The sequence below is a fragment of the Hibiscus syriacus genome, unplaced genomic scaffold, assembly GCF_006381635.1.
Source record: "Hibiscus syriacus cultivar Baekdansim isolate YM2019G1 unplaced genomic scaffold, ASM638163v2 tig00111877_pilon, whole genome shotgun sequence".
NCBI lineage: Eukaryota > Viridiplantae > Streptophyta > Magnoliopsida > Malvales > Malvaceae > Hibiscus > Hibiscus syriacus.
The window spans coordinates 2484994-2511241 of NW_024063208.1; the positions used below are offsets into that span (position 1 = coordinate 2484994).

General features: G+C 34.3%; 1 protein-coding gene across 2 annotated transcripts; it reads right to left on the reverse strand.

The window, feature by feature from the left end:
- Positions 1-1367: 1367 nt before the first annotated feature.
- LOC120172719 (patatin-like protein 6) lies at positions 1368-25307 on the reverse strand. Of its 2 annotated transcripts, XM_039180114.1 has the most exons (4): positions 25032-25307; positions 24603-24939; positions 3772-4988; positions 1368-1644 (listed from the first exon to the last, which is right to left on the reverse strand). In XM_039180114.1, the coding sequence occupies exons 3-4, from the start codon at positions 4879-4881 to the stop codon at positions 1372-1374; spliced, it is 1383 nt and encodes a 460-aa protein (XP_039036045.1). In that variant the 5' UTR covers positions 4882-4988; positions 24603-24939; positions 25032-25307; the 3' UTR covers positions 1368-1371. The 2 variants fall into 2 exon arrangements, with proteins under 2 accessions (XP_039036045.1, XP_039036047.1); XM_039180116.1 differs by lacking the exons at positions 24603-24939; positions 25032-25307 and adding an exon at positions 5082-5274.
- Between the last annotated feature and the right edge of the window lie 941 nt (positions 25308-26248).

The following is a 26248-nucleotide window of genomic DNA, read 5'->3' on the forward strand; positions in this document are numbered from 1 at the left end:
ACCCTATGTTTTTGGTTTGACCGACTTTGGTAAGAGGAAAAAAAGGGAAAATGGTCACTAACGCCATCGGTCCGTCCGATTTAAGTACCTAACGTTATCGGTCCGTCCAATTTCAATCCCGGAAGTTATCAGTCTATTCGATTTTAGTCCCTCAGTCATGTTGGTGACTTCAACAAAAGGGACTTAAAATAAAAGGGGGTCAAACAAAAATAATAGCACATGGACTTAAACCGGACTGACCGATAATGTAAGGTATCATCTCCCCTTAATATTTTTTTTATGACCAAAGTCGGTCAGACCAATAACAAAAGGGACTATCGGCATAATTTACTCTTAAATATTTTCATTTTCTTTACCTTTACTTCCCTTTGAAAGCCCTTTCTGAAAAGGTGTTATAAGTCGAGAAAGAAAACAATATTTGATAGGAAGAAAGGCAAATATAAATATATACTTTCTTCAAATACATGTGTGCTTTAGTATATCATTTTTCTTGTGTGAATATAATTTTATTTAGGTTTATTTTAAGAATAGATGTTTGAAGTATATCATTCTGTATATAACTATTTAAAATATTGTTAGTTAAAATTTATAGTATGTGATCAATTATTAATCGGATGATAAATTCGATTCAAAATTTTAATAATCGAATGATAAATTCGATTCAAACTTTTAATGAAAAGTTAGAAAGGAGGGGTAGGCATCTTCACTTGCAAAAGGTGTGAAGATGCCATATATGCTACTTTCATCCTCACTTTGGAGGACACTAAACTTTTATATGAAAGAAAAAAAAAATGCATAACATTTTAAGATTTTTATCAATCTAAGGTTTTGATTTGATTCGATTTAATTTTAATACTTCGATTAGATTAAATCAGAAACACAGGGATTATAAATCCAAAGACTAACCTAAGTTCAACAAAAATTTAATTAAAATCGTATAATATCAAATTAAATCGTACAAATTGATATGATATTTATCATTAAAATTTCCATTAAATGGCCAACTTTTTTAGATTTCTATAAACTGATAAGCTTTTATAAAAATTTCATAAAAAATTAGAAATCAATTTCACCAGACTTATCAAGTTCATGTGTCATTTTATTTTTAAGCCTATAAAATAAAATAAAATTGACAATCTTTTGGGATTGCTTGGAGAGGTGGGCATTATTTAGGAACATTTAAGTAATCAAAAGGAAAGCATCCTAAAAATTAGATAATTAATTATGCAGTTTACTATTAACATTGTTAGGGTTTATAGTTAACGTGACTGAAATAAATAATTTTTAAAGCTAAATGATCGTCTCAATAATTTACTCAAATCATGATAAATCATGTTCGGTACAAATTCTCGGGAAAATGTTCCTTCTTTTCTAGGGGGTGGATTTCAGGTTAGGTTGCTTGAAAGCAACAGTGGGAGCAACCCGACAGCTCCGCTTCTGATGTTCTAGCACGAGTTGAGCGGCGAAGCAATCGAGCTTCTCAAAATTGGTTTGGTCGGCCAACGTTTTTCCGCCGAACAACACCGATTCGACGTTCTTCTGCTTCAGCATCTCTTCGGCGATGCGCGTCAGCATCTTTACATTGCTGGGGCTGGGGTCTGCATCTACGTTTGCTCCACATCGCCCTAAGCTGCTCCCATTTGCCTGTCTCAACACAAATTTCATTGTAACAGAAAACATAGGTACCGAATATTAGAGTTAATTACACTGCACATCTCTAAATTAATCCTAAATCTTTTTGAAAATTATAATTTCATCCATAAACTATAACTCTCATTCTAAACTGATTCTCAAACTTCTGAATGTTCCAAATTCATCCTCAAATTATGACCCTCATTCTATGTTGTTCTCTAAACTTTTAAATGTTTCAATTTTATCCCTAAACTTTTGAATGATTTTGGGGATGTTATTGTTACCTATTTGGAGTGAGGTTAACAATTTGAGAATGAATTTGAAATGCTGAAAAGTTTGGGGATCAATTTAAAATAAGAGTCATAATTTAAGAATGAAATTAAAATATTAAAAAAACTTAGAGACCAATTTAGGATAAAGGTTATAAAATATTATCACACTATATAAAAGCTTAAAAGTTAATTTAACATTGTTTTCGAAAACTACAATGAAAAATACTATGAGAAAGTGTTTGTTTTTATAAGAAAAATTGATTTAATACTTAAGTTGAATAATCAATTAATAATATCATTATAAATAAAAAATTTAAATTTACAAAACATAAAACAAACACATAACCAATGAATATTAAAACTGTAATTTTAGCTCTAAAAGCACACTTCAAATGCAACGGTTGAAATAGCTTTTACATCTATGTTAAAAAGTGATTTTCAAACTTTTTTCTCTCAAAAAGTTATTTGTTTAGTATTGTTTATGACTCCAAAAGTACCCCGAAAATAATTTTTTTATTAATCTAAGATAAGTACAATATAATATATGTTGAAAGATAACAATTGATCTTTTGACATTGAACGCTAATACTCCTAACGTTAAATTGATCTGATTAAACTAATTATAAAAGGCAATAGCAGAGACGGTGACATGAATAAGAAATGGTATATTTTTCAGCTTTACTCAAATGATGTGTCCCCACACACTTAACCAAGCTTTTACTTCTAACAAACAATGCGACAAAAATCAATTGGAAGTGTAGGTAAAACATTCCCATAGGACTCAATAACTCAAAGGAAGCAAAATAGGAAGAATTTTTTTAGAGCTTTCTTTTACACAGATTCAATGATGCTTGTAAGTGTCCCTTTCTCAAACATGTGTCAAAGCAAAGAGGCACGCAACTTTGAAACAATTCTACATCTCAATAATAGTCAGGATTGGCAACTTAAATAAAATTCAAGGAATTTTGACCTGATCTTATAAAGTTGAAGTTTTTGTTTAAAGAATCTGGGTTTGAATCAGGTTTTATAAAAGATGAAAATAAATACAAGTTTAGAATGAAAAAACAAAAACCAATATGACACATAATAATAGTATAATTTTCTCTCTATATATTTTTTTTCATTTTGGTCCCTATTTTTATATGTATCTGTGTCTCGGGTATGATCGGATGCGGGATTTTACCCCAAAATTCAAATCAATTTTCAGGTCAGATGGGACCTCCCTAATCTAAGTTGGGTCAAGTTCAATTGGAGGAGGTATGCTCCTCGAATCGAGTTGAGTTGGTCGAAAATTAGATCCGTTAACATCTAGATATATTTCATAGAATTTCGATTATGATAACAATAGAGATGAACAAATTATTTAAATATGACGAGTTTTGATTCAACTCTATCCTATATAATCAATTTTTTTATAAAAAAAAATCGGATTTAAATATGATCAAATCAAATCTCATAAAAGATTAAATCAAATAAGATCAAAATCAATTTTAAAGTGAAAAACTCTCAACCGGACATGAGATAGTAGTGTAATTCCGCTCTAGACATATGGATAATTATTATAATGCCGTTACCTATACATTTTTTGAACTATTCATTTATCTTAAAAATAAAAAAAATATTTATATTATGGCGGTTGAAATTTTACCTCAAAATTTGAGTCAAATTCAGATGGAATGAAAATCACCAAACATCATGTCGAGTTCGGATAAAACCTTTCAGTTTTCAAGTCGTGTTCAAGGAGAACGAAAAATTGATCTTACTTCGTATAAGAAAATGTGTGATTAAAAATATTTAAGGGTGGGAAATAGTTTGAATAGTCTAAATATTGTATAAAGTTTAGAGATTTTAGGCAAAAATATATTACCTGAATTCTTACGTAATTACTGCTTCTGCATTGTCCGAAAGCCATGGCAACGGCTTGGTCCACCGACTCGGCCGAACCGTCTCCGGATATTCGAGCCAGCGGTTGAGCCCAATCCTTAACCCTCCAATTCTTGACTTCTTCATATTCGTAGCTTATCTCGAGTAATGAACCGGTTCCTAGTGACAACACCAACAAATCCTCCACCCCTCTGACGAAAGGGAACTCCTGTTTATTATGCAGCACGTGTGTAATTGCGGCGGCCGTCGGATTACTCATCGCCAAGCCGCCGTCGATCGCCATGCAATTGGTTTGACCATCTACAGACTGCATCATAACCGGTTTGAATATACCCGGTTCAGCCGAGGTGGCCCGACAGACATCTGATAACAGGAAGTCGAAACCGTCCGTCTCCAAGGCGTCCGCCCTCGAGAACAGAAACGGCGCCGAACTGGAAAGATCGTAACATGGAATCAAAACTGGTTTCAGTGTATCCTTCAACGTCAAACGCCTTCCGTCGGCCGCCTTGAACGCATCCTTCACCACTTTTTCCATACCGGTTGAACCCGATCCGGTCGAACTGCTTTTCAAAAATTTCTTCAAAATACCGTTTTGTTTACTCTTCCCGGACCAATATATCCGTCTCCCATTCTCGACAAGGAACCGCCATGTCTCCTCGGCGGTAAAGATCGGGCGACTTCCATCTCTAGTGGCGAAAAGCATGGCGGTGAAGATACCACCGACTCCGGAACCGGCGGCAACGTCGAAATAATCGGCTATTCGAGCGTTTGGATTGCCCGTCTTTGATTTCAACGCGTGTTCGAGATAAGCCAAAGCTTTCCCGCTAAGAATCCCTCGCATGCCGCCGGTATCGATGCTCAAGATACAGATTTTACCTCTCTGGTTCTTGATGGCCGACGACGGATTCTCATCGCCCGAATGACCCAACGGCGATGGTTCAGGCGCTGGCGACACGGGTTTCGGAATCCACAGCTTCTGATGATCATCGTACCCGAACAAAAACTTACTTTCAAGAATCGAAAATATCTCGTAACTCAATTTATCTGTGTCGATGCTGGGTTCTTGCATCTCCAATGAAGCAGTCGACGACATTTATCAAAACCCCAAACAAAAAATAACCGAAAAATCTCTTCTTTCTATGAACTCAAAGTATTGTGCTCACTCCAATCTGTTGTTTGTTTCTCAAATGAAAAATTCGTCTGCGCAGATGAAAATTTTGGTGAGTTCAGCTTCAAAACAACGAATTAAACAAAATTAGTATAAAACAACAACAGAATCAAAGCGAGTATCACCTTCTTTGAAAAGAAGGTTAAATCGACGTTTCCCAGATTTTCTATTTCGTGAAGTGGTCATCAAAGAGAACAAAAAAGGTATTGAAAATGAAAGCCAAAACCACAGATGAAGACAAGGAAAAGAACCCAGAAACGAGAAAGAGGAGTAAGCAAAGGCAAGAACAACAGAAGCAGTTTGCTTTCGGAGAAAGTCTGTTTATTTTAGTTTTATAAATAAATAAAATAAAACCCCACAGAAAACCCCATTTTCCATTTTGATTTATTTTAATATAAACGTTAATTTACCATTTCAAGGCTAACCAACGGTTGTGATCGTTTGCTGGTTTTGATCGGACGATCAAAGATATTTCAATGCCATTGGATCCGTGATCAACGGTCAAATTATGTGAAAAAGATTAGGTCAAATTTGGTTCTATCACTTCAGTTAATTTTTTTGGATGTACTACAAGTCTACAATATATTAATATAATTTGTCTTTTTTAAGGGGTAATAAAAATAATTGATTAAATTATGTTTAAAAAATATTTTAGTGTTTAAAATATTTTCGTTAGAAATAATTGTCTAATGTTTTTAACGTTACAATTCTTGAACATTAACTATCGGTTAAAAATCTTCGTTAAGTGATAACTGTCATGTTCTAGTAATTTTTAAAATTTATTTAAAAATTTAAAAAATAAAAAATATTTTTTATTAAAAATAAATAAATAAATATATATATATATATATAAAAAAAATCCCTCACCCCTACCCGTCCTCCTCCCTTTCCTCTTCTTCAACGCCACCGCCACCAGTAGTTGGTGGTGTACACCGCCATCACTAACAGATTTGCTGACGCCTCGCGACTCCAACCCAGACCAACAATCACACAAATTAACTATAATTTGTCACAAAACAACAAGAATCTGTGATTGTCATCGTTTAACCCTTCTCCGACCAACCATGATCGTCACCGTTTACACTAGTGAGAGTGTTGTCTCATGCCGAGGAAAACCCAACGGTCTTCTCATAGAGTAGCACCAACGTTTGCCGGGGCGGAAGCTTCTAAGTTTTGGTGAAAATCTAACTGAGGTTATTTTGTAAGTATTAAAATTTTTGGGCTTTTTATAAATAAATTAATTTTTTTTAATTTTTTCTTTTTAAATATAATATTTTTATTTATAAAAAATCAAAAAATAAAAATATAATGATAGATACTTAAAAATATAACTAAGAAAACACTAGTCGCTTATTTTCAGTGAAAAATTCTCTAGGTATTAAAACTTTTTTCGAGACATAGTTTGAATATTTATTTTTGTATTAAGCCGTTTTTTTAAAAAGATATATTTAAATGATTTTTGTAACGCTTAATACAATTTTAATTGTATAAACTATACATAAAAATACGATTTGGTGCTTAAATTTTTTGTTTATTAAAAATAAGTGTGTAATGTTACAATTGTAATCATTTTAGGTGTCCAAGACCACAAATGTCCGGTTGTTCTTCTAAAATATATCTTATTTGTCCATCTTCTGCTCCAAAATAGGATATTGGCATGGTAAATGAAATTTGCATTAATAAAATATTTTTTTCCGTTTAGAAAATAATTAAACTTTAAGTAACTATATAATAAAATAATTTATGCATAGGAGAGGGACCAAAAACAAATTGGACCAAAACTATATATAATTTATTTGTAGCTCCCGCGTTTAACGCCACCACCGTCCTCAAAAGAATAGAGGAGCACCACTAATTATAGACAAAAATATATGAACTTTTTGTGGATAAATTTGCCTTTTTTGTCAATAAGTAGGTTCCCATTTTGGGTTTTAAAGGAATTGTGGGGTCATTTTTTTGGTAGACTTTTAACAATGGAAAAAGATGGTTCTTTGTTTTTAACTGTTTTACTGTATAGTGAAAAACAGTTGATAAAATTATTGTTAGGGGACGAGTTGGTCAAGAAATTTGGTCAAAGGAATTGATTAAAATTGTTAATTGTGATATATAAAAATTTGAGATATGATTATTTTAGTGATTATAAGAATATTATTTATTTAAAGGTTTTTTTAATGATCGATAACGTATATATATATATATATATATATATATTGTAAATATAGTTGATCGAATTTATAATTTTAAGAGAAAATAACACTTCCTTTAATCATTGAAATAATTGGATAAATTAATAAATATTTAAAATTTAAATTTCAATATTATAACAATGATAAATGAAGTTGACCTTATATCTTATGTTATAATAGACATCTATAAATTTATATCGATAGACCAAAGAATTGGATCTTGTGATTATAAAAATAATATATATTAAAAATGAAACCTTCTAAAAAATAAAGTGATATTTTATGAACTATTTTTTATTATCGTTGATCAATAGACCATATATTAATAAACATGTTAACAAGATAACATTTGATATTTTGTGGAACTGTTATATTAGTAAAAAAAATAAAAGTTCATAAAATAGTTCATTTTTTAACATTGATTTAAAGGAGTAACAACATTTTTTAATACTTTCTATAATCCACTAATTAATTGTCTTTGATAACAAATAACTCGTAAGGCAAAAGGCATTTACTCCACTAATTTCGCTGGTCTCTAAAAGCATGATTAAAATAGAGCGATAATTTATCGATTTGACATGCTTTGTACGAAAATCAAAATAAAAAAGTGTTGTATTAACCCAATTGGAATATTTAGTCAACACCCCCTACTCTCTAAATTCAACTTTTTCTTTAACGTATTAAGGTCATTTCTAGTCATCATCTCTACTCTATAATATATTTATTTTTATTTTAAAAATTAAATAATAATTCATTTATAATATTATTTCTATATTACCACCAACTCTACTTTATTTATAATATTTAATTATTATAATATTAATTTTATAAATATAAAATAAAACATATACATTTCTAATAAATATCAAGATAAAAAAACATAAATAAAACATTAATAAATAATAAAATATTAGTTAAAATGTTGTTCGAGTTTTATTAGTATTTTCTATGTTTGTAGTAGTTTTTATATTTCAAAAAATTAGTATATTTATTTATCTAATTTCAATGTATTTTTATCTATCTTGCTATTTAATCTACTTGAATTTATTATATTGTATTTAATTTTTATTTTTATTATGTAGAAATTACAAAAATTAAAAAAAATGTAGTGCATCTACAATACAACGCTATATATAGCGTGTCACTGTAGCTGTAGTTAAAATTATCTCCAAAGTGGAGATGGACTGGAGATCTCCAATGTGGAGATAAAGCCATTCCAGCGTAGGGATGGAGATGCCCTAAATGGTTAGTTTTATTTAATAAATAAAAATATATATAACAATTAAAGTAGATTAAACAAATAAATGGTTAGTTTTTCTGATCACTGCCCTTTGCTTCTTACTTTGGCGACTCATATGGGAGTTCCTCGGAGATGTCATTTTAAGTTTGAAGCTTCGTGGTTATTAGAAAAATTTTGTATGGAAACAGTTTGTACTTTGTGGAGTGAGGCAAATGATTCGTTGAGTCCCTATCTTTTTCTAATCTATAGTGAGGGGTTGTCGGCACATATTAGGAGGACAGTGCAACTGGAGGAGTATCGTGGTGTGAAGATTAATCGTTATGATCCATCTATTTCTCATCTTTTATTTGCAGATGACAGCCTTATCTTTAGGGAAGCCACTCCTCAGATGGCTCTTCAGGTAAAGAGCATTCTGACTGCGTATGGGGAGAGCTCAGGTCAACAATTTAACCTGGACAAATCCGATATTTTTTTCAGCTCAAATGTTATTGAAGAGATCAGACGTGATATAAAGTATATCTTGGAGGTGACAAGCAATTCTAATCCGGAGCGATATCTGGGATTACCTGTAACATCCCAAAAGTCGGGTCAATGACCAAAATAGAATTTTTGGTAATTTAGTGACCAATCTCAGAAAAGATTGAAAGTTTAGGGACTTAAATGAAAATTGTTGAGGTTGGATTTAATAACAAAGTTTGAAAGTAATAATGATATTATGTTTATTTTTCAGAGAAGATTTTTTTTCCCTTTATAAAGGGTAATAAGCACGTGGAAATGAGATAATTTCTCCAGATCATTCTTTAGTCTTCTTCTTCCTCCTCTCCACCGTGAAGTCTTGTATAAGATAAGTGGGTCTTCAGTTGGTTAATTCTTTCGTTTTAAAACTTTTTTGATTCTTGGGATGTTAAGAAAGATTAAGAAAAGCTTTAGGTGGCTTAAAACTCAAATATTATCAAGTTATGAGAAATTAAGAAAAATGAGTTTTTAAGTGAATATTTGAAATAAAAGGAGTTAATAGATTTTGAAGTTGAATTTGACTTGTCAATGGTTAAATTAATAAATATGAAGTGTTAGAATTGAAATTTGTACATATTGCAAAGTTGGTGTAATTCTTGAATTACATATGGAGGATGGAATTTTTAAGTTAAAGATGTGTTGAATGAGTATAAATGGGCTTAAGTAGGTGTATTTGAGTTTAGCATATGAAGGAGGAGGAAACATGAAGTGTTTGAGATGAAATGAGGTAATTATCGTGTTGAAAATATGATTTCTGGGCTAGAGGTATCGATACCCATTCAACAGGTACCGATACCCTCTCGAACGAAAAGAATCACAGAATGTAATGAGGGTATCGATACCCCAATTAGGTACCGATACCCTCTTGAACGAAAAACTAACAGAATACAACAAGGGTACCGATACCTCAAGGGGGTGTATCGATACCCCTAAAAGAAAAAATGAATTATAGCTCGATAAATTAGTTTAAGTTATTAGCATCAAATTATAATGTTTAGGCTTCTAATAATCGTCTTGGAAATTATATTTATGTAGATTTTGAGCCTAAACAAGTTCCAAAACATTTGGCAAGTAAGATCGATTAAGGGAAAGATGAGAGATTGGTATTGACTAGTGAGGCCAGGTGAGTGCATACTCTTAGAATATATGTATTTCTACATGGAAACCAGACTTGTGATAAGTCTGTTTCAATATTTTGAATATATGATAGTATGATTCAATGCAGGATTGTGTAATATGTGAATATGCTTTGCTTGTATTACATGTTACGTGATCTGCATTTATATGATATGTAGTATATGATAATGATCTAGGAAACATTGCAAGAATGTTACCTTAGCTACTTGATAATAAGTTATAAAATTATATGCACATGTAATATAAATTACAAGATGAGAAAATATAAGAATGAGAAATAAGTCATGTGATATGTGAATATAAAAATGATCTATGTGTATATGTGATATATATATATATATGATATACGGGAAACATATGTGAACAAGATATGGAAATGATATACATGTTATATGAACACATGGGAAGTGTTCTAAGATAAGTAACATATGAATATGAAATCATATGAACAGTGATATATACATGTGAATTTGTGAAATGATAAATAATAATGCCCATGTTATATGTTATGCGGGCTAGAGGTATAGTTGGCATGCCAAGAGTCGAGGGTTCATAGGTCCTTCGGGACATACAGAGGTCATTCGAGACATACATAGTCCTTCGGGACAAATTTTATATGCCACTCAGTGGGACTTATACGAGCTGTGGTGATAGCATAATGCACAACCTCAATGTACTCGTATATTTATAGTTCTCACATGTGTACATGGGCTAATAAAGATATAATAAGTAAACTTGAGATGATTGTTATATTTGATTGAGAACTTGAATATGAGTATGTTGGTTGCATGTATTTTATATGTTATATTATTTATGTGGAAATATGTTTGTGTGATATAATTGAATATAAGAGAATGAAATGAACTTATATGATATGTTACAAGTAATTACATTAAAGATGTTGTGAACTCCATAAGTATAGGTATATGTAAGGAAATGATGAACTATAGGATTATATGGATAGAATAATTATGATTATACTACGAGAATGTAATTTGGGAAAGAAATCGTATAATGGAATTATATTAGAATAGAGATAAAAGAAATAGGATATCAAATAGGAAACATGTATAGGATTAAGAATAAGGATATATGAGTTAATTTGTAAAGGAATGGCTATATGGTTCAATGAAATTATGATCTAAAACCTGTTAAATTCTTAGTTGATATGAAATATAGTACAAGGATCTAGGAAAGAAAGTCATATGAAAATTTCATAGAAATTAAATTATGGAAAGTGAATAAAATATATGTGTCTATGTGACAAATTAGATGAGAAATGAACTAATAGAACATATAACAAGAATTTATGGGTTATATGATAAATAAGAGCACATGGAAATAAGGGATAAATTATGTAAATTTGGGATAGAAATTATATGATTAAGAATTTTATAAAAGAAAAGATTTAAATGATAATAGGAAAAATGTGATATAAACTGAGCAGGGTAAATATACAGGATTATATGGAAATGAAAATGTATGCAAATATATGTATGATATGATGAATTGTATGTATGTATAGGTTCATTATGTGGAAGTGTATTGTATATGAGGTTGCTTATTATAATAGTAGAAAACATGCATTCATTGTTAGAAGCCATGGTTACTTTATAAGTTTTATATGCCTCACTAAGTCATAGACTTGGCGTGTGAGCGTGTCACACGTAGGTTCTGAAAAGCGAGAAGCGAAGCAATGAGGAGCAAGACAGGTCAGATTCTCCTTGCCATAGATCAAATCAGAATTGTTGTTGAATATATGTAATATGGTATATAAAAATCTAGTTGGCATGTATTTAAAAGAGTATATTGTATAAGCTTTGAACAATTTTGTAAATGTTTCAAGTAGTTATATGTAAATTATTTATTATGTTTATATTGAGTTAAAAACATTTTTTTCTATTTGATACAAGAAAATGTTTTGAAAAGTTGATGTGACATCTCGGACTCGTATCTGGGTCGGATACGGGTTGGGGGTGTTACATTACCATTAATTGTAGGACGAGATAAAAAAGACGATTTCTCGAGTTTAAAAGATAAGTTTCGTGCCTGCATAAGAAACTTGAGTGTTCAGTTTTTGTCACAAGGAGAGAATACAGTGTTTATTCTTCAGGCGATCCCTTTGTTTGCTATGAATTGTTTCCTATTGCCGAAAACATTTTGCAAAAAGCTAGAGGGTATCATGGCCCGATTATGGTGGCAGAAAACGGAAGTTAAACGGTGTTGGAATAAGTCAAGCAGATACATGCAGTCAGCAGATGCATGTAGTCACTGATCGTGCTCATGGAGTTGCTCATAGCTGATTACTGCACATTGAGTTGTTGTAGTTAGGAAGTTAGGTGGTTAAGGTTGTTTACAGTTTGTAACTACATGCATGTATGAATATTATATAAAGCTTGTAAAGGAAGAGTTAAAAGAATGAGAAAGAAAGCTTCTGCGATTTTGATTCTTGTTGCTTAACATAGTTACTTTGAGTATCTCAACATGGTATCATTCGCTGTTGTATCCTAGGGCTTGTTTCCGATGTTCGTGTTGTTATGGATCAAAGTGCCTCTTTCACAACCACTTAAATGGAGTTTTCATCAAGAAACACCAAAGTTTTCACCAATAAAAGGGTAAACATGATTCTTGATGAATCAAACTTCCTTATTTGGAAACAACAAGTATTACTCACTGTGAGAAGTCATTGTCTTGAGCGGATGTTGACAGGAACGATGTTACCTCCTCCAGAAATAGTGGTTGGTGAAGAAGGGGTTGTAGTAATCAACGAAGAATATGAGGAGTTTCTGGTCCAAGATAGCGTGTTAGCTTCCTGGTTGCTATCAGTCCTCACTTACTCCCACAGTTTGTTGGTGCTCAAACTTCAACTCAGATATGAAATAAAGTTTTGCAATTCTTTGCAAATCGATCTGCTACTGCTGTAATGAGTCTACATTACAAGTTGCAGTCCCTCAAGAAAGGATGAGATATCATAAGAGTTTATCTCACTAAGGTGAAAGAAGTTACTGATGCATTAACTTCTTGTAGAAGTCCAGTTTAAGTGTTTGAAAATGTTGCAAGCACCCTGAAAGGTCTCACAATGGAGTATCAGCCCTTCATTGCAGTCAGATCTGCTATGAGTGACTCGTTGTCACTCGACATCATCTGCACCATGCTCATTGATGCTGAGACATAGCTTGAAGGATTCGATTATCAGCCTGAGTCTTTACCGGTTAGTGCTAATCTTGCACAAGGAAAGGTAGAATATGATTCTAACAATAATCGAGAAAAGCAACAGTATAGATCTAGTAGTTCTTCCTACTCACGCGAGAGATCTCGTGGCAGGGGTAGAGGTCGACCCAAGGTTCAGTGCCAACTTTGTGGCAAAAACAGACATCTTGCCAGTCAGTGCTGGCATAGGTTTGAAGAGGATTTCACTGGTATTACACTTGATGATCATACCTCTGGTTCTGAAAGTTCTAAAGTATATTATGCTTCTAATGGAACTAGTGGCAATGCATGTGGTTTCTATAATCACGGCAATACATATCATGATGATAACAGAAGTGTTGGGAAAAATCAGGCACATTCTAGTTTTGCTAGTTAAGATCAGTAGGTGATTGACTCTGGTGCAACACACCATGTTACTTCCAATACAGCCTCGATTACTCATCACACAAATTGTAACAATCCTGGTAAGTTAATGGTTGGTGAATTACAAGATTCATCGTGTACATTGTCTTTAAGTGATATTCTTTATGTTCTCTCCATTACTAAGAATCTACTTTCTGTTTCTAAGCAATCTAGGGATAACCATGTGTTTCTCGAGTTCCATGCTAAAACCTGCTGTGTTAGAGATGAAGACACAAAGGTTGTGTTGTTGCGAGGTGTAAAATGTGATGGCTTATACTCCTTCAAAGCTAGCAGTACTCAAAGAAGAAATGATGTAGCTAAAGTTCATACTGCCATGGCATCCTCCAAGACATCTGAAATTTGGCATAGGAGACTGGGGCATCCTGGTCATAATACTCTTGTTAAAGTTTGTAAACAAATTGATGTAAAAACTCTTCATGATGTCAATAAAAGTTGTATAACTTGTCATTTGGGTAAAAGCCACAAGTTGCCTTTTCCTCAATCTGATAGAGTTTATACTGAACCATTTTAGCTTGTCTATTTGGATATATGGGGACCTCCACACGTTTCCTCAAATGGTTTTTGATTTTATGTATCATTTGTTGATGCTGCCACACGATTTACATGTCTGTACTTGTTAAAAACAAAGGTTGAAACTGTAACATCATTTAGGCTGTTTCAAAAGTTAGTTGCTACACAGTTTTGTGGGGTAGTTAAAGCTCTTCAAACTGATTGGGGAGGAGAGTTTCGACCGTTGACAGATGAATTAAGCAAGGCTGATGTTCTTTATCATCTTACCTGTCCTTATACATATGAAAAAATGGTGTAGTTGAGCGAAATCACAGGCATCTTGTAGAAATGGCTTTGGTTCTACTTGCTCAGGCTTCCATGCCTATTAAATTCTGGTCTTATGCTATTTAGACCACTGTGCACCTGGTTAACAGATTACCATCAAGAGTTTTGCATGATAAGTCTTTATTTGAGGTTTTATATGGCAAAACTCCAGATTACAATGGATTGAGAGTGTTTGGTTGCAGATGTTTTCCCCATCTAAGGCCATTTTTGCATCACGAGCTTGAGTTTCGATCTCAGCTATGTACTTTATTAGGTTACAACATGCAGTACAAAGGGTTTCAGTGCTTAGCAAGTGATGGTCGTGTCTACATTTCAAGACACGTGGTATTTAATGAGGATATGTTTCCTTTTGCAGGTAATCCTAGTAGAAGTTTTGTTACAGATTCAAATAAAAGACAATCTCGGTCGCTTGAATTAATCACTGATGTTACTAAATTCAGGGCTCAATAGCCTGAAACTCATAGGCTGTCTACAAGTGTAAGCAGTAGTTCATCACATAGCTTGCAAGTATCAGGTGATGCTCATATTATGGAAGAAAATATTGTTCCTGCTGCTGGTAATGAGCTGTCAGCAGCTGATGTCTATGACAATAGTGGAAGTGTAGAGCATGAGATGACCCTAGGACAACATACTGACAACATGGCCATAAATGATGATGCTGAAGGTCAATCAGTTGATGATATGGTCAGCGGTGATAATATTGAAACTGAAGTAATTTGTGGCAACACTCATCATATGCTAACTCGGAGCAAATGCGTGGTGTTTAAACCCAAAGCTTATATAGGGTCTGTTGCTAACTATGTTCCATACACTGTGCAAGAAGCATTTAAATTTTCAGAGTGGAAAGAAGCAATTTATGAAGAGTATAATGTGCTGCAACGCAATAAGACTTGGGAACTAGCTATGTTATTAGAAGGAAGGAATGTGGTTGGCTGTAAATGGTTACTTACAATTCATCGATATAAGTCACGATTGGTTACTAAAGGGTTCTAACAAATTCCTAGCTACGATTTTAGAGACACTTTTAGCCTCGTGGTTAAATTCACTACGTTGAATGTTATCATTTCACTAACAGTAACCAACAATTGGGTTCTGATGAGTGTTCAAAATCGTCAATCTTTTCTCGTTATTTCTTCGGTTTTGTGGAATTATTACTGCTAAATTGGTCGTGTTATGTTTGTTTTCGTGCAGGTCCTTACTTTCTAGAATTAGTGACAAAATGGGCGCATTCTGCAATTTTTTTTATTATTTGGTCACGGCTGGAGACATGGGCACGACTCTGGGCACAACGTTGTCTGACGTGGCAATTTTTAGAAGGTCCAGTCAATGACGGTTTCTAGAAGACTTCCTCCGCACTCCTTCTGGAAGATTGACGAGTAGAGTTGCATTAGAAGACTAGTTTACGTTTGAATTTAAATTAAAAAAATTCTCTTTAGAATTATTTTATTTTTTTCTTTGTTTATCCTTTAGGCTTTGAGAGGCTATAAATACCCACTTGGGGTAAGTCTAAACTCATCACTCAAATTACATTATTCTTTTCTCTCTAGTTTTTATAAAATCTTTCTCTTTTTACTTTTTTTGTTTTTCTTTATTTTCAAGTTTTGTTTTTAATATGCTAAGTATGACTTTTGTCATGTTGAGCTAAATTTTTCATAAGTCGAGAGCTGACGCGATGACTCAATTCCAACGGGAGAATTGAAACAAACCCTTAATATCTTCATAATATCTCTCTCAATCTCTGCGCTTATTTTTCAAAATCAAAACAGTTTTCAAAATCAAAGATCAACTTTGGTCAAGAGGTTGTTGCGATTAAATATATGGGAGGAAGATTCGGCTTATAGAAAGAAAATTCGACTTCCTGGGAACACATTTGGCGAGATGGCTTCGCCAAGAGGGAATTGAGATTTGAATTGACGTTTATTGAAGCAACAATCCGATTCGGTCACCACTAACTTAAACGGTAATTGATCTACGACAATTGATGTTGATAGAATCAATTCCCGAAGCCAGAATCAAAGGTTACCTTGGGCATTCAGTATACAAGATAGAATCACGGGGATAGCTCTTGTAGACAAAGTAACCGACGTGAATCCCGAAGAGAAAATCTTATTCGATGATCTAAAGGAAATTGAGTCAAAGCGAAGCTTGGGGTTATTTTTACCATATTTATTCACAAACTTTATTCTCTTATTTTTTATTTAAATTGCTTTTATTTATTTTTACCATTTTAATTTCATTTTACCAACCCTATTTTATTATTTTTCGCCTGGTTAAAACCATTCAAACACTAATTTGTGATTTTCTAAGTCCTTGTGGATTCGACCCTTACTTCTCTTTACTATGAATTTCCTTATTTATTAACCGAGAAGAAGGAATTTATTTTTACATCGAAATCGATAGTTGTCAAATTGGCGCCATTGTCGGGGACTTCACCAAAGTTACTAATTTTGGTTTGCTTTTGATTTATGACTAGGTCTAATCCGGGAGCATTAGTGGAGTACGACCCAGAGATTGAAGCCAAAGCTAGGAGACTCCATGCACAGACGCTTCGGGATAGAAAGAGACAATAAACAACTCCAGAAGAAGAATCAAATTCAGGTAATATAAATCCGATGGTTGATCTTACTATTCGGGAGTTAGCCGCGACACCTATTGAATAAGGGCCTTTGAGCATTGATTTTCCCCAAGGCAAAACTCCATACCAGTTAAAAACTGGCCTTATTCATCTCCTCCCTACATTCCGCGGATTTCCAAACGAGGATCCACACAAACATCTCAAGGAATTTCATATGGTCTGCTGCAGCATGAGACCACAGGGAGTAACCGATGACCAAATAAAACTTAGAGCTTTTCCTTTCCTTAGCCGATTTGGCTAATGAGTTGTTATTTTATCTTCCCCCTAATTCTATTACTACATGGACTCAAATGACTCCTCTTTTTCTTGACAGATTTTTCCCAGCGGGGAAATTAAGTGAACTACGAAGGAGAATACTTGGAATCAAGCAACTTGATGGAGAGTCACTTTACGACTAATAGGACCGGTTTAAAAAGTTATGTTATAGTTTCCCACATCACGGGGTTAACTGAACAAACACTCATTCAATACTTTTATGAAGGATTGTCTCCCCTGGAAATGAAGATGATCGATGCTTCCAGCGGTGGAGCATGGTGAATATGACTCCTACTGAGGCAAGAGACTTAATATCCACGATGGCAGTAAATTCCCAACAAATCCACGCAAATAATGAACCTTCTCGAAGGGTTCATCAGATAAGTTCATATTCCTTGGAAAATAAAATAGATAAGTTAACTGAAGTCGTAAACTCTCTTGTTGTAGGAAAGATAAGACAAAACCGATTATGTGGAATATGGGCATTACCTGATCATCCGACAGACGGAGGGACCTCCCCAAAGAGCTTATAATCCCTACGACAATACACACAACCCAGGATGGAGGGATCATTCAAATTTTAGTTATGCTCAAATCTCAAGGTCGGATCAAGGTTATCAAGCGTGACCACCTCCACCACCACAACAGCAGCAGAAGATATCATTAGAATCAATTGTCGAGAGGTTAACACTTTCAGAAAAAATTTTAGATTCGTACTGAAGCCCACTTCCAAGATATAGACAAGCAGATGAGCCAACTGACTCAAATTGTGAGAAGATTAGATTCACAAAGGAGGCTATCATCACAAAATGAGCTGAATCATATAGAGAATGTTAGCGTCATCACCCTCCGAAGTGGTACAATTATTGAACAACCAGACACAAAGGAAGTAAGCGCAAGATCTAGGAAGAAAGAAGAAAATTCGAACTCCAGGAGGATGAAGAAGCAGTTGATGCAGAATCCCGAGAAAAGAATGAAAATGAATCGAAAATTAATTCTGTGTCATCTCCCTATGACATTCCGCCTCCGTTTCCTGAAAGATTCATTAAAAGAGACAATCAATCAGAGGAGAGTGAAATCTTGGATGTATTACGGAAAGTGGAAATAAATATTCCGCTTCTTGATATAATTCAGAGAGTACCGAGGTATGCCAAATACCTTAATGATCTCTACACTAATAAAAGGCGACTGACTAGAAACGAGAAGGTAAATTTGGGAGAGCATGTCTCAGCTATTTTCCAACGAAAGTTACCACCGAAACTGAAAGACCAAGGTATGTTCGCAATACCCTGTAAAATTGGTAAAGTTAGGATTAAGCGAGCCATGTGCGATCTAGGTGCCTCTATCAATGTAATGCATCTCTCCGTCTATAATTTAATTTCCACCGAGCCTTTGAAGGAGACGAGAGTTACACTTCAGCTTGCCGACAAATCAATTATTTATCATGAAGGACTTATAGAAAATGTTCTAGTAGAGGTAGAAGACTTAATTTTCCCTGCTGATTTTTATGTGATTGATATGAAAAATGATCGTAGCAACATTGGTTCTGAAATCCTCCTCGGACGTCCCTTTTTGAGCACGGCAAATACAAAAATTGATGTTCGAAGCGGTATTCTTACTATGGAGTTCGACGGTGAGATCATAAAATTTAATGTTTATAAAACAATGAGATATCCGGATAACGTGCATAGTATTAATTTTGTTGGCGTTACTAAGCTTGTTGATGATGAATATAATTTTGTTGATAATTTATATAGGAAATCGGATGACAAAAAAGATGTCATAAGGGAGTTGAAAAATATTTCAATTGTTGATTTAGATTTGATCTTAACTCCTTTGAAAACTAAAGATTTACCTTCCCTTTTGAAGACACCAAAAATTAAGTCAAAATTGTCGAGGAATCGTTTGAAGAAATCATTTTTTTGGTAAAAAATATGTTTTGACGGCCATTCTTTTCGACAAGATTTTTAAATTGAGAAATATTCGAAGAAATCTTTATGAGAATTTTCGAATTTCTCATAAGAAATTTCATTGTTGGATAAAACAAATGAAGTGGAAGTGTCTGTCACAGAACCTGTAATCTGAATCAGGTCGTTGAGCTAACGACGTTAAACAAAAGCGCTTCATGTGAGGCAACCCATTGTTTTCAATTCCGTTATATTTTTTATTTTATCTTATTTCAATCAAGCATGTTTAATTTAATTTTTATTTTGCAGTAACCAATTTTTTTTATTATTCAAACTTGAACGACAAAAATTTACAAAATTATGATTCGAACAGTGCTAATTTTAGAGACTACTGAGCATTGAACAGTCGAACAAGCAGAAAAAATAATGCCCCAGCCATGCGCACCATTTCATTAAACGGCGCACGTTAGCACACTCTTATGGAGATCGACGCACGTTAGCAAACTCGACATGAAATCCGGGGAGTACTCTGTTCCTTCTCTTGCACTTGAATTTTCCGTTTTGAGGCAAAACGCTTTAAGTGAGGGGGAGTAGAGTGTAGATTGAATTTTCCTTTTGCTTATCTTTTTGTTTTGATTTTAGTATGTGTTTATTGGATTCGCGAAAATTTCGTTGAATTTCTTTGTCTTGTTGAATATTTTTGGAATGTTATGTTTGTTTGGGAACACATGATGATTTAGGTTAGGATGTTCTTGATAGCGAATAACATGAATTGTGATAAGTTGGTGTTTTTGTGATATGTCATGACTTCGTTGGTTGAAATGTGATTAGCTCAATGCATAAAACAATTTGGTGAGATTTAAGCCTTTACGAGCATATAATTTTTGCTCTCATTTTGTTGTATTGAGTGTGTCGAATTTGACATTGATATTCTAGAACCTATATGTTAAATACTATCGAGATTACACATGAACATGATGCTTAAAGATGATTTGGGCACCTTAGGATTAACCATTCCTTCCGTCCCCCCACTAAATAGCATTCCCATGCATTTTTCCCCCTTAGTTAACCACTTTTTAGCCTATTTTCGCTTCTTTGTTTTCACCATGTTTACAAACCGAGCCTTCTATTTTATCACTCTTTTCTACCAATTTCAGGGCAAGTGAACAATTATCCATTGTATATTCCATCGAAAAAAGAGAGAGAGAAAAAACAGCAGTTCGAAAAGAAAAAAAAGATGTTGTTCGAAAAAGAAAAAGAAAAAAAAAAGAAGAGAAGAAAGACGTGAAAAAGAATTGAGAACGAAACAACAACAAAGAAAAAAAAATCAATGCATTTCGAAAAGAAGTTTGTTGTTTGATAGGTCGTCTTTTATCTTGTTGTGCTTAATGTTTTGATGGAATTGAAATTATTATTTGTTAGTTCCTTGCCTTGAATATTTAGCCGTATGTTTAGCCTTTTCTCCACCTTACCTAAGCCCCGTTACAACCAATAAAAGACCCTTCGATTTATGCATCTTGTTCTTATTAGTAGTGGAGATTTAATTTACATGCATGTCTATGGCAATATCGTGTCAATTCTAACATTGAGCGTTTCTTTACCCCAAACACATTGAGTGATTTGAGTGAATCCCGGTAAGGCATTGAGTAATGAGCATTGAGATTGAAGAATGAATGGATATTACAATTGCACTTAACTTGTTCCAAATGATGATGTTCAATTGATTGATTTCTTGACTTGAATTGTTGTTGTGGTCTCTGCCTTGCTTCCTCGAATGTGAAACTTGACAAAGAACAATAATTGAATCTTTTGACTAATTTGATTAATCATACTTGAGGACAAGCATGAGATAAGTGAGGGGGAATTTGATGAGTGTTCAGAATCGTCAATCTTTGCTCATTATTTCTTCGTTTTTGTGGAATTATTGATGCTAAATTGGTCGTGTTATGTTTTTTGTTCATGTCCTTACTCTGGGCACAACGCGGTCTGACGTGACAGTTTCTAGAAGGTCCAGTCAACGACGATTTCTAGAAGACTTCCTCCGCACGCCTTCTGGAAGATTTACGAGCAGAGTTGCATTATAAGACTAGTTTAAGTTTGAATTTAAATTAAAAAATAATTATCTTTAGGATTATTTTATTTATTTTCTTTGTTTATCCTTTAGGCTTTGAGAGGCTATAAATACCCACTTGGGGTAAGCCTAAACTCATCACTCAAATTACATTCTTCTTTTCTCTCTAGTTTTTATAAAAGCTTTCTCTTTTTACTTTTTTTTTCTTTATTTTCAAGTTTTGTTTTTAATATGCTAAGTATGACTTTTGTCATGCTTAGTTAAATTTTTCATAAGTCGAGAGCTGACGCGATGACTCAATTCTAACGGGAGAATTGAAACAGACCCTTAATATCTTCAGAATATCTCTCTCAATCTCTGCGCTTATTTTTCAAAATCAAAACGGTTTTCAAAATCAAAGATCGACTTTGCTCAAGAGGTTGTTGTGATTAAATGTGTGGGAGGAAGATTCGGCTTATAGAAAGAAAATTCGACTTCCTGGGAACATACTTGGCGAGATGGCTTCGCCAAGAGGGAATTGAGATTGGAATTGACGTTTATTGAAGCAACAATCCGAGTCGGTCACCACTAACTTAAACGGTAATTGATCTACGAAAATTGATGTTGATAGAATCAATTCCCGAAGTCGGAATCAAAGGTTAACTTGGGTATTCAGTATACAAGATATAGTCACGGGGATAGCCCTTGTAGACAAAGTAACCGACGTGAATCCCGAAGAGAAAATCTTAATCGATGATATAAAGGAAATTGAGACAAAGTGAAGCTTGAGGCTATTTTTACCGTATTTATTCACAAACTTTATTCTCTTATTTTTTATTTAAATTGCTTTTATTTATTTTTACCATTTTAATTTTATTTTACCAAACCCCCCATTTTACTATTTTTCGCCTGGTTAAAACCATTCAAACATTAATTTGTGATTTTCTAAGTCCCTGTGGATTCGAACTTTACTTCTTTTTACTATAAATTTCCTTATTTATTAACTGAGAAGAAGGAATTTATTTTGACATCGAAAACGACAGTTGTCAGGTTCTTCGACAAGTAAATGTAAACAATGCATTCTTGAATGGTGAGCTTCAAGAAGTGGTCTTCATGCAACAACCACTAGATTTTGAACAGGTTGCTCCTGATGGAAGTAAGTTGGTATGTCGTTTGAAAAATGCGCTTTAAGGACTGAGACAAGCACCCAGAAGCTGGCACACCAATCTTCGAGAAAGCTTGTTAAGCATTATTTTAAAGAATCACGAGATGATGTATCATTTTTTATCAAGAAGAAGGGTGAGAACTACATTTATTTGCTAGTGTATGTTGATGATATAATCATCACAAGCCACTCGAGTATTGAGATAGTTGAAATGGTTCGATTGCTAAGTGATAGATTCTCACTAAAGGATCTCTGACAACTTTCATACTTCCTAGGCATTGAAGTCAAAAGAACATGTGAATGTCTTGTTTTGTCACAGAGGAAATTTATTATGGAACTTCTGGAAAAAACAAACATGTTAAAAGCTACACCTACACCATCTCCAATGGTAGCTGCTACCAAATTGCGTTGTGATGATGGGGAGATTATTGCTGATGCATACAACTATCGCAACATTGTTAGAGGGATGCTTTATGTGTTCCACACAAGGCCTGATATTACATTATGTGTTAACAAAGTGGCTCAATATATGCATGCACCACGACAGTCACATATGGTTGCAGTAAAACAAATTTTGCGTTACTTGGTGTATGTCAAAAAGAAGAACCAATCATATGGTGCAACAACACCAGTACTGTGGCTATAAGCGTGAACCCTGTTTATCATGCACATACCAAACATGTGGATCTTGACATCCATTTTATGCGAGAGAAGGTTATAGGAAAGCAAATGCGTGTAAACTATTTGCCTGCTACTCATCAGATTGCTGATAGCCTGACCAAGCCGTTAGCTCGACATGCCTTCGAAGAATTTCGAGAAAAGTTGTGAATGAAGGTGTGTTGAAGAAGGAGAGTAGAGAAAGTAGGGAGAATGTTGGAATAAGTCGAGCAGATACATGCAGTCAGCAGATGCATGCAATCACTGCTCGTGCTCATGGAGTTGCTCATAGCTGATTACTGCACGTTGAGTTGCTGCAGTTAGGACGTTAGGTGGTTAAGGTTGTTAACAGTTTGTAACTGCATGCATGTATGAATATTATATAAAGCTTGTAAAGGAAGAGTTAAAAGAATGAGAAAGAAAGCTTCTGCGTTTTTTATTCTTGTTCCTTAGCATAGTTACTTTGAGTATCTCAACAAACGGGGTATTCATTTGTGTTCTTGGGAGAGGGTTAGCTTGTTAAAAGAAGGAGGTATTGGGTTCCGAAATATGGAGAAAATTAATATAGCGTTACTAGCTAGCAAGGGTGGAGATTACTGTTGAATCCATTGTTGCTGGTGAGTAGGGTATTGCGAGCTAAATATTAACCTACAGTAGATTTTCTTCATGTGAGGCTTGGCTCATCACCATCGTACATCTGGCGCAGCATATGGAGTGCCCGCAGATTACTTGAGAAGGGACTCCAATGGAAAGTCGAAAATGGACGATCCATATCCGTTTGGAACGATTTTTGGCTCCCTCGAGTGGACTCAATAAATAAGATCTATGATTTAATAAATGAGATGGATGCTAGTGGGAAGGTGGAAGTGGTTCGACAGAACTTTTCGAACGGGGAGGCGGAGTTGATTCTAAGTATTCCTATTTTCCACTTTGATCAGGAAGATATGCGAGTGTGGGGGGAGAGCGATCTGGTATCTACAGTGTAAAGAGTGGGTATCGTTTGTTGCTTGGTAATGGTTTGGTGTCTCAAGATGAAACTGTAGCTTTGAAGGCAATCTGGGAGTGTGCATGTCAATGGAAGATAAAGATACATGCTTGGAAATTTTTATTCAATTATCTCTCAACAAATCAGAACCTTTATCAACGTAGAATTTCAAACAATATGTACTGTGAGAAGTGCCCTACGTCTATAGAGGATAAGGTGCATTTGGTGCGTGATTGCCCGCTAGCCTATTATGTCTGGTAGGCTTTGGGGTTCTTCTGGCCTCCAACCGTTGCAAATTTGAATTTTACAGGTTGGGTTTTTTGGTTAATTAAGCAGAATCATTCGAAAAGACATGCAGTTGTGTTGATAACCATCTGGGCTCTTTGGTTATCCCGGAACAAATATTTACATCAAGGCCAGGTTTTAATAGTCGAAGAAATTGTTACCTTTGCTCAAGCCCAGTGCTTGGATTTTTCCAGGGCTAATGAATGTTTGTAGACATCAGTGATTTCTCCTGAGGCGAAGTGGAAGCCGCCAGAGGGACAAGTTGTCAAAGCGAATTTTGATGTTCGGTTCTCGCCACAATCAAAACTTGCTTGGTCAGGAGTGACTATAAGGAATAACGAAGGCCTTATTTTAGGCGCATGTGGAAGGAAAAGCGATTTTGTTACCTCGGCTTTCAAGGCTGAAGCAAAGGCCGCTGTGCATGCGGTGGAATTGGAGGTGGACCTCGGCTTTAAAAATGTTGTGGTGGAGGGTGACTCGAGATCGGTGATATATAAGCTGCAATCGAGTGAATATGATATGTCGGAGATAAGTGCACTGATATGGGAAGCAAAAAGGAGAGCTGATCAGTTGCATGCATGTAAGTTTACCTTTACACCAAGATCGGCTAATAAAGCTGCGCACATTCTGGCAACCGTCGTTGGTCTGGGAATGAAGGATTGCTTCTGGGTTGAGGAGGGGCCGCGCTGCGTGGAGGTCCAAGTAGCAGAGGATAGTCGAGGGATCGTCCCACCGTAGCTGTTGCGTTTTGTTTTGGATCGTGCTTTGTCTCTATTATGTTTTGTTTGTTTCTTCTTCTCTGTTCGTGAAATGTTTTGGAAGCCGGTGAAGGAAGAAGATGAAAGGCCACCTGAGTTTTGTGTTTTGGTTTTGTTTTTGCTGCTTTGATTTTTAGTAATTGTGAGTGGTCTGTCTAGCTGTATCCCACAACTGGTTTGGAAACGTTTGGTTTTTTTGGTTCATTATAGCTGGCGATAACACGTTAAAAAAAAACACAAACTAACCACTAAATAATGTAAATAAAATAATACACGAAAAGTCTAAAAATATCTAACCAAATAACTCGAAAAAAATAGAATATACAAATAAACACCATTGTAAATGATGAACAATAAATTTCATCAAAATTTAAAATAAAAATAAATATAATAATAATTATATGTTGACAATTAACTTTATTACAACTCGAATACGATCAGTTTAGAATGAATATAGGAAAAACGTTATAATCACATGCAAGAAAGAGCCCAAATAACATCAGTCAACTTGGGCCAAGATAGAATTTTTCTAGCATTGAATGTGTAGGTGTATTCAATGATCCGACTTAATTTCGCACTCTAAAAAAAACTTCAAAATAATACCCTTAATGACCCAACAAATTAAAAAAATAACTTTATCCAATAATTTAAAGATTGGATGCTCATTTTAAATTGGACGAGAAAGTAGGCAATACATAATAATTAAGTTTTCAAGTTGTCCAAACGTGATTTTTGTCTCCTTATAATGTTGTAGGCAAGAATCCAATAAGAACACAAAAAAAACATCATTTTCCCCGAAGATATAAGCAATCGCTTCCATCATGTCTATGTCTTAAACACTCTTATCCAAAGCAAACACTCCAAGCAACTAAGTGAAAGAAGCATCAAATTATATTGTCTGTCATCACTTATATTTTAAGTTCTCAATAGTTCGAGATAATTGTACAGAGGTCCCCAAATTATGACCCCACTCTAGATTAATCCCTAAGTTTAAAAATATTTTATATCAATACTCAAACAATCATATTTATTTCACTTTGATTGTTCTG

Excerpts from the sequence above, each read along its gene's own strand:
- LOC120172719 (XM_039180114.1), bottom strand. The coding sequence starts at position 4,881 with ATGTCGTCGACTGCTTCATTGGAGATGCAAGAACCCAGCATCGACACA. Across the intron at positions 1,645-3,771 it reads GTAATTACGTAAGAATTCAG|GCAAATGGGAGCAGCTTAGG; the intron begins GTAATATATTTT and ends GTGTTGAGACAG.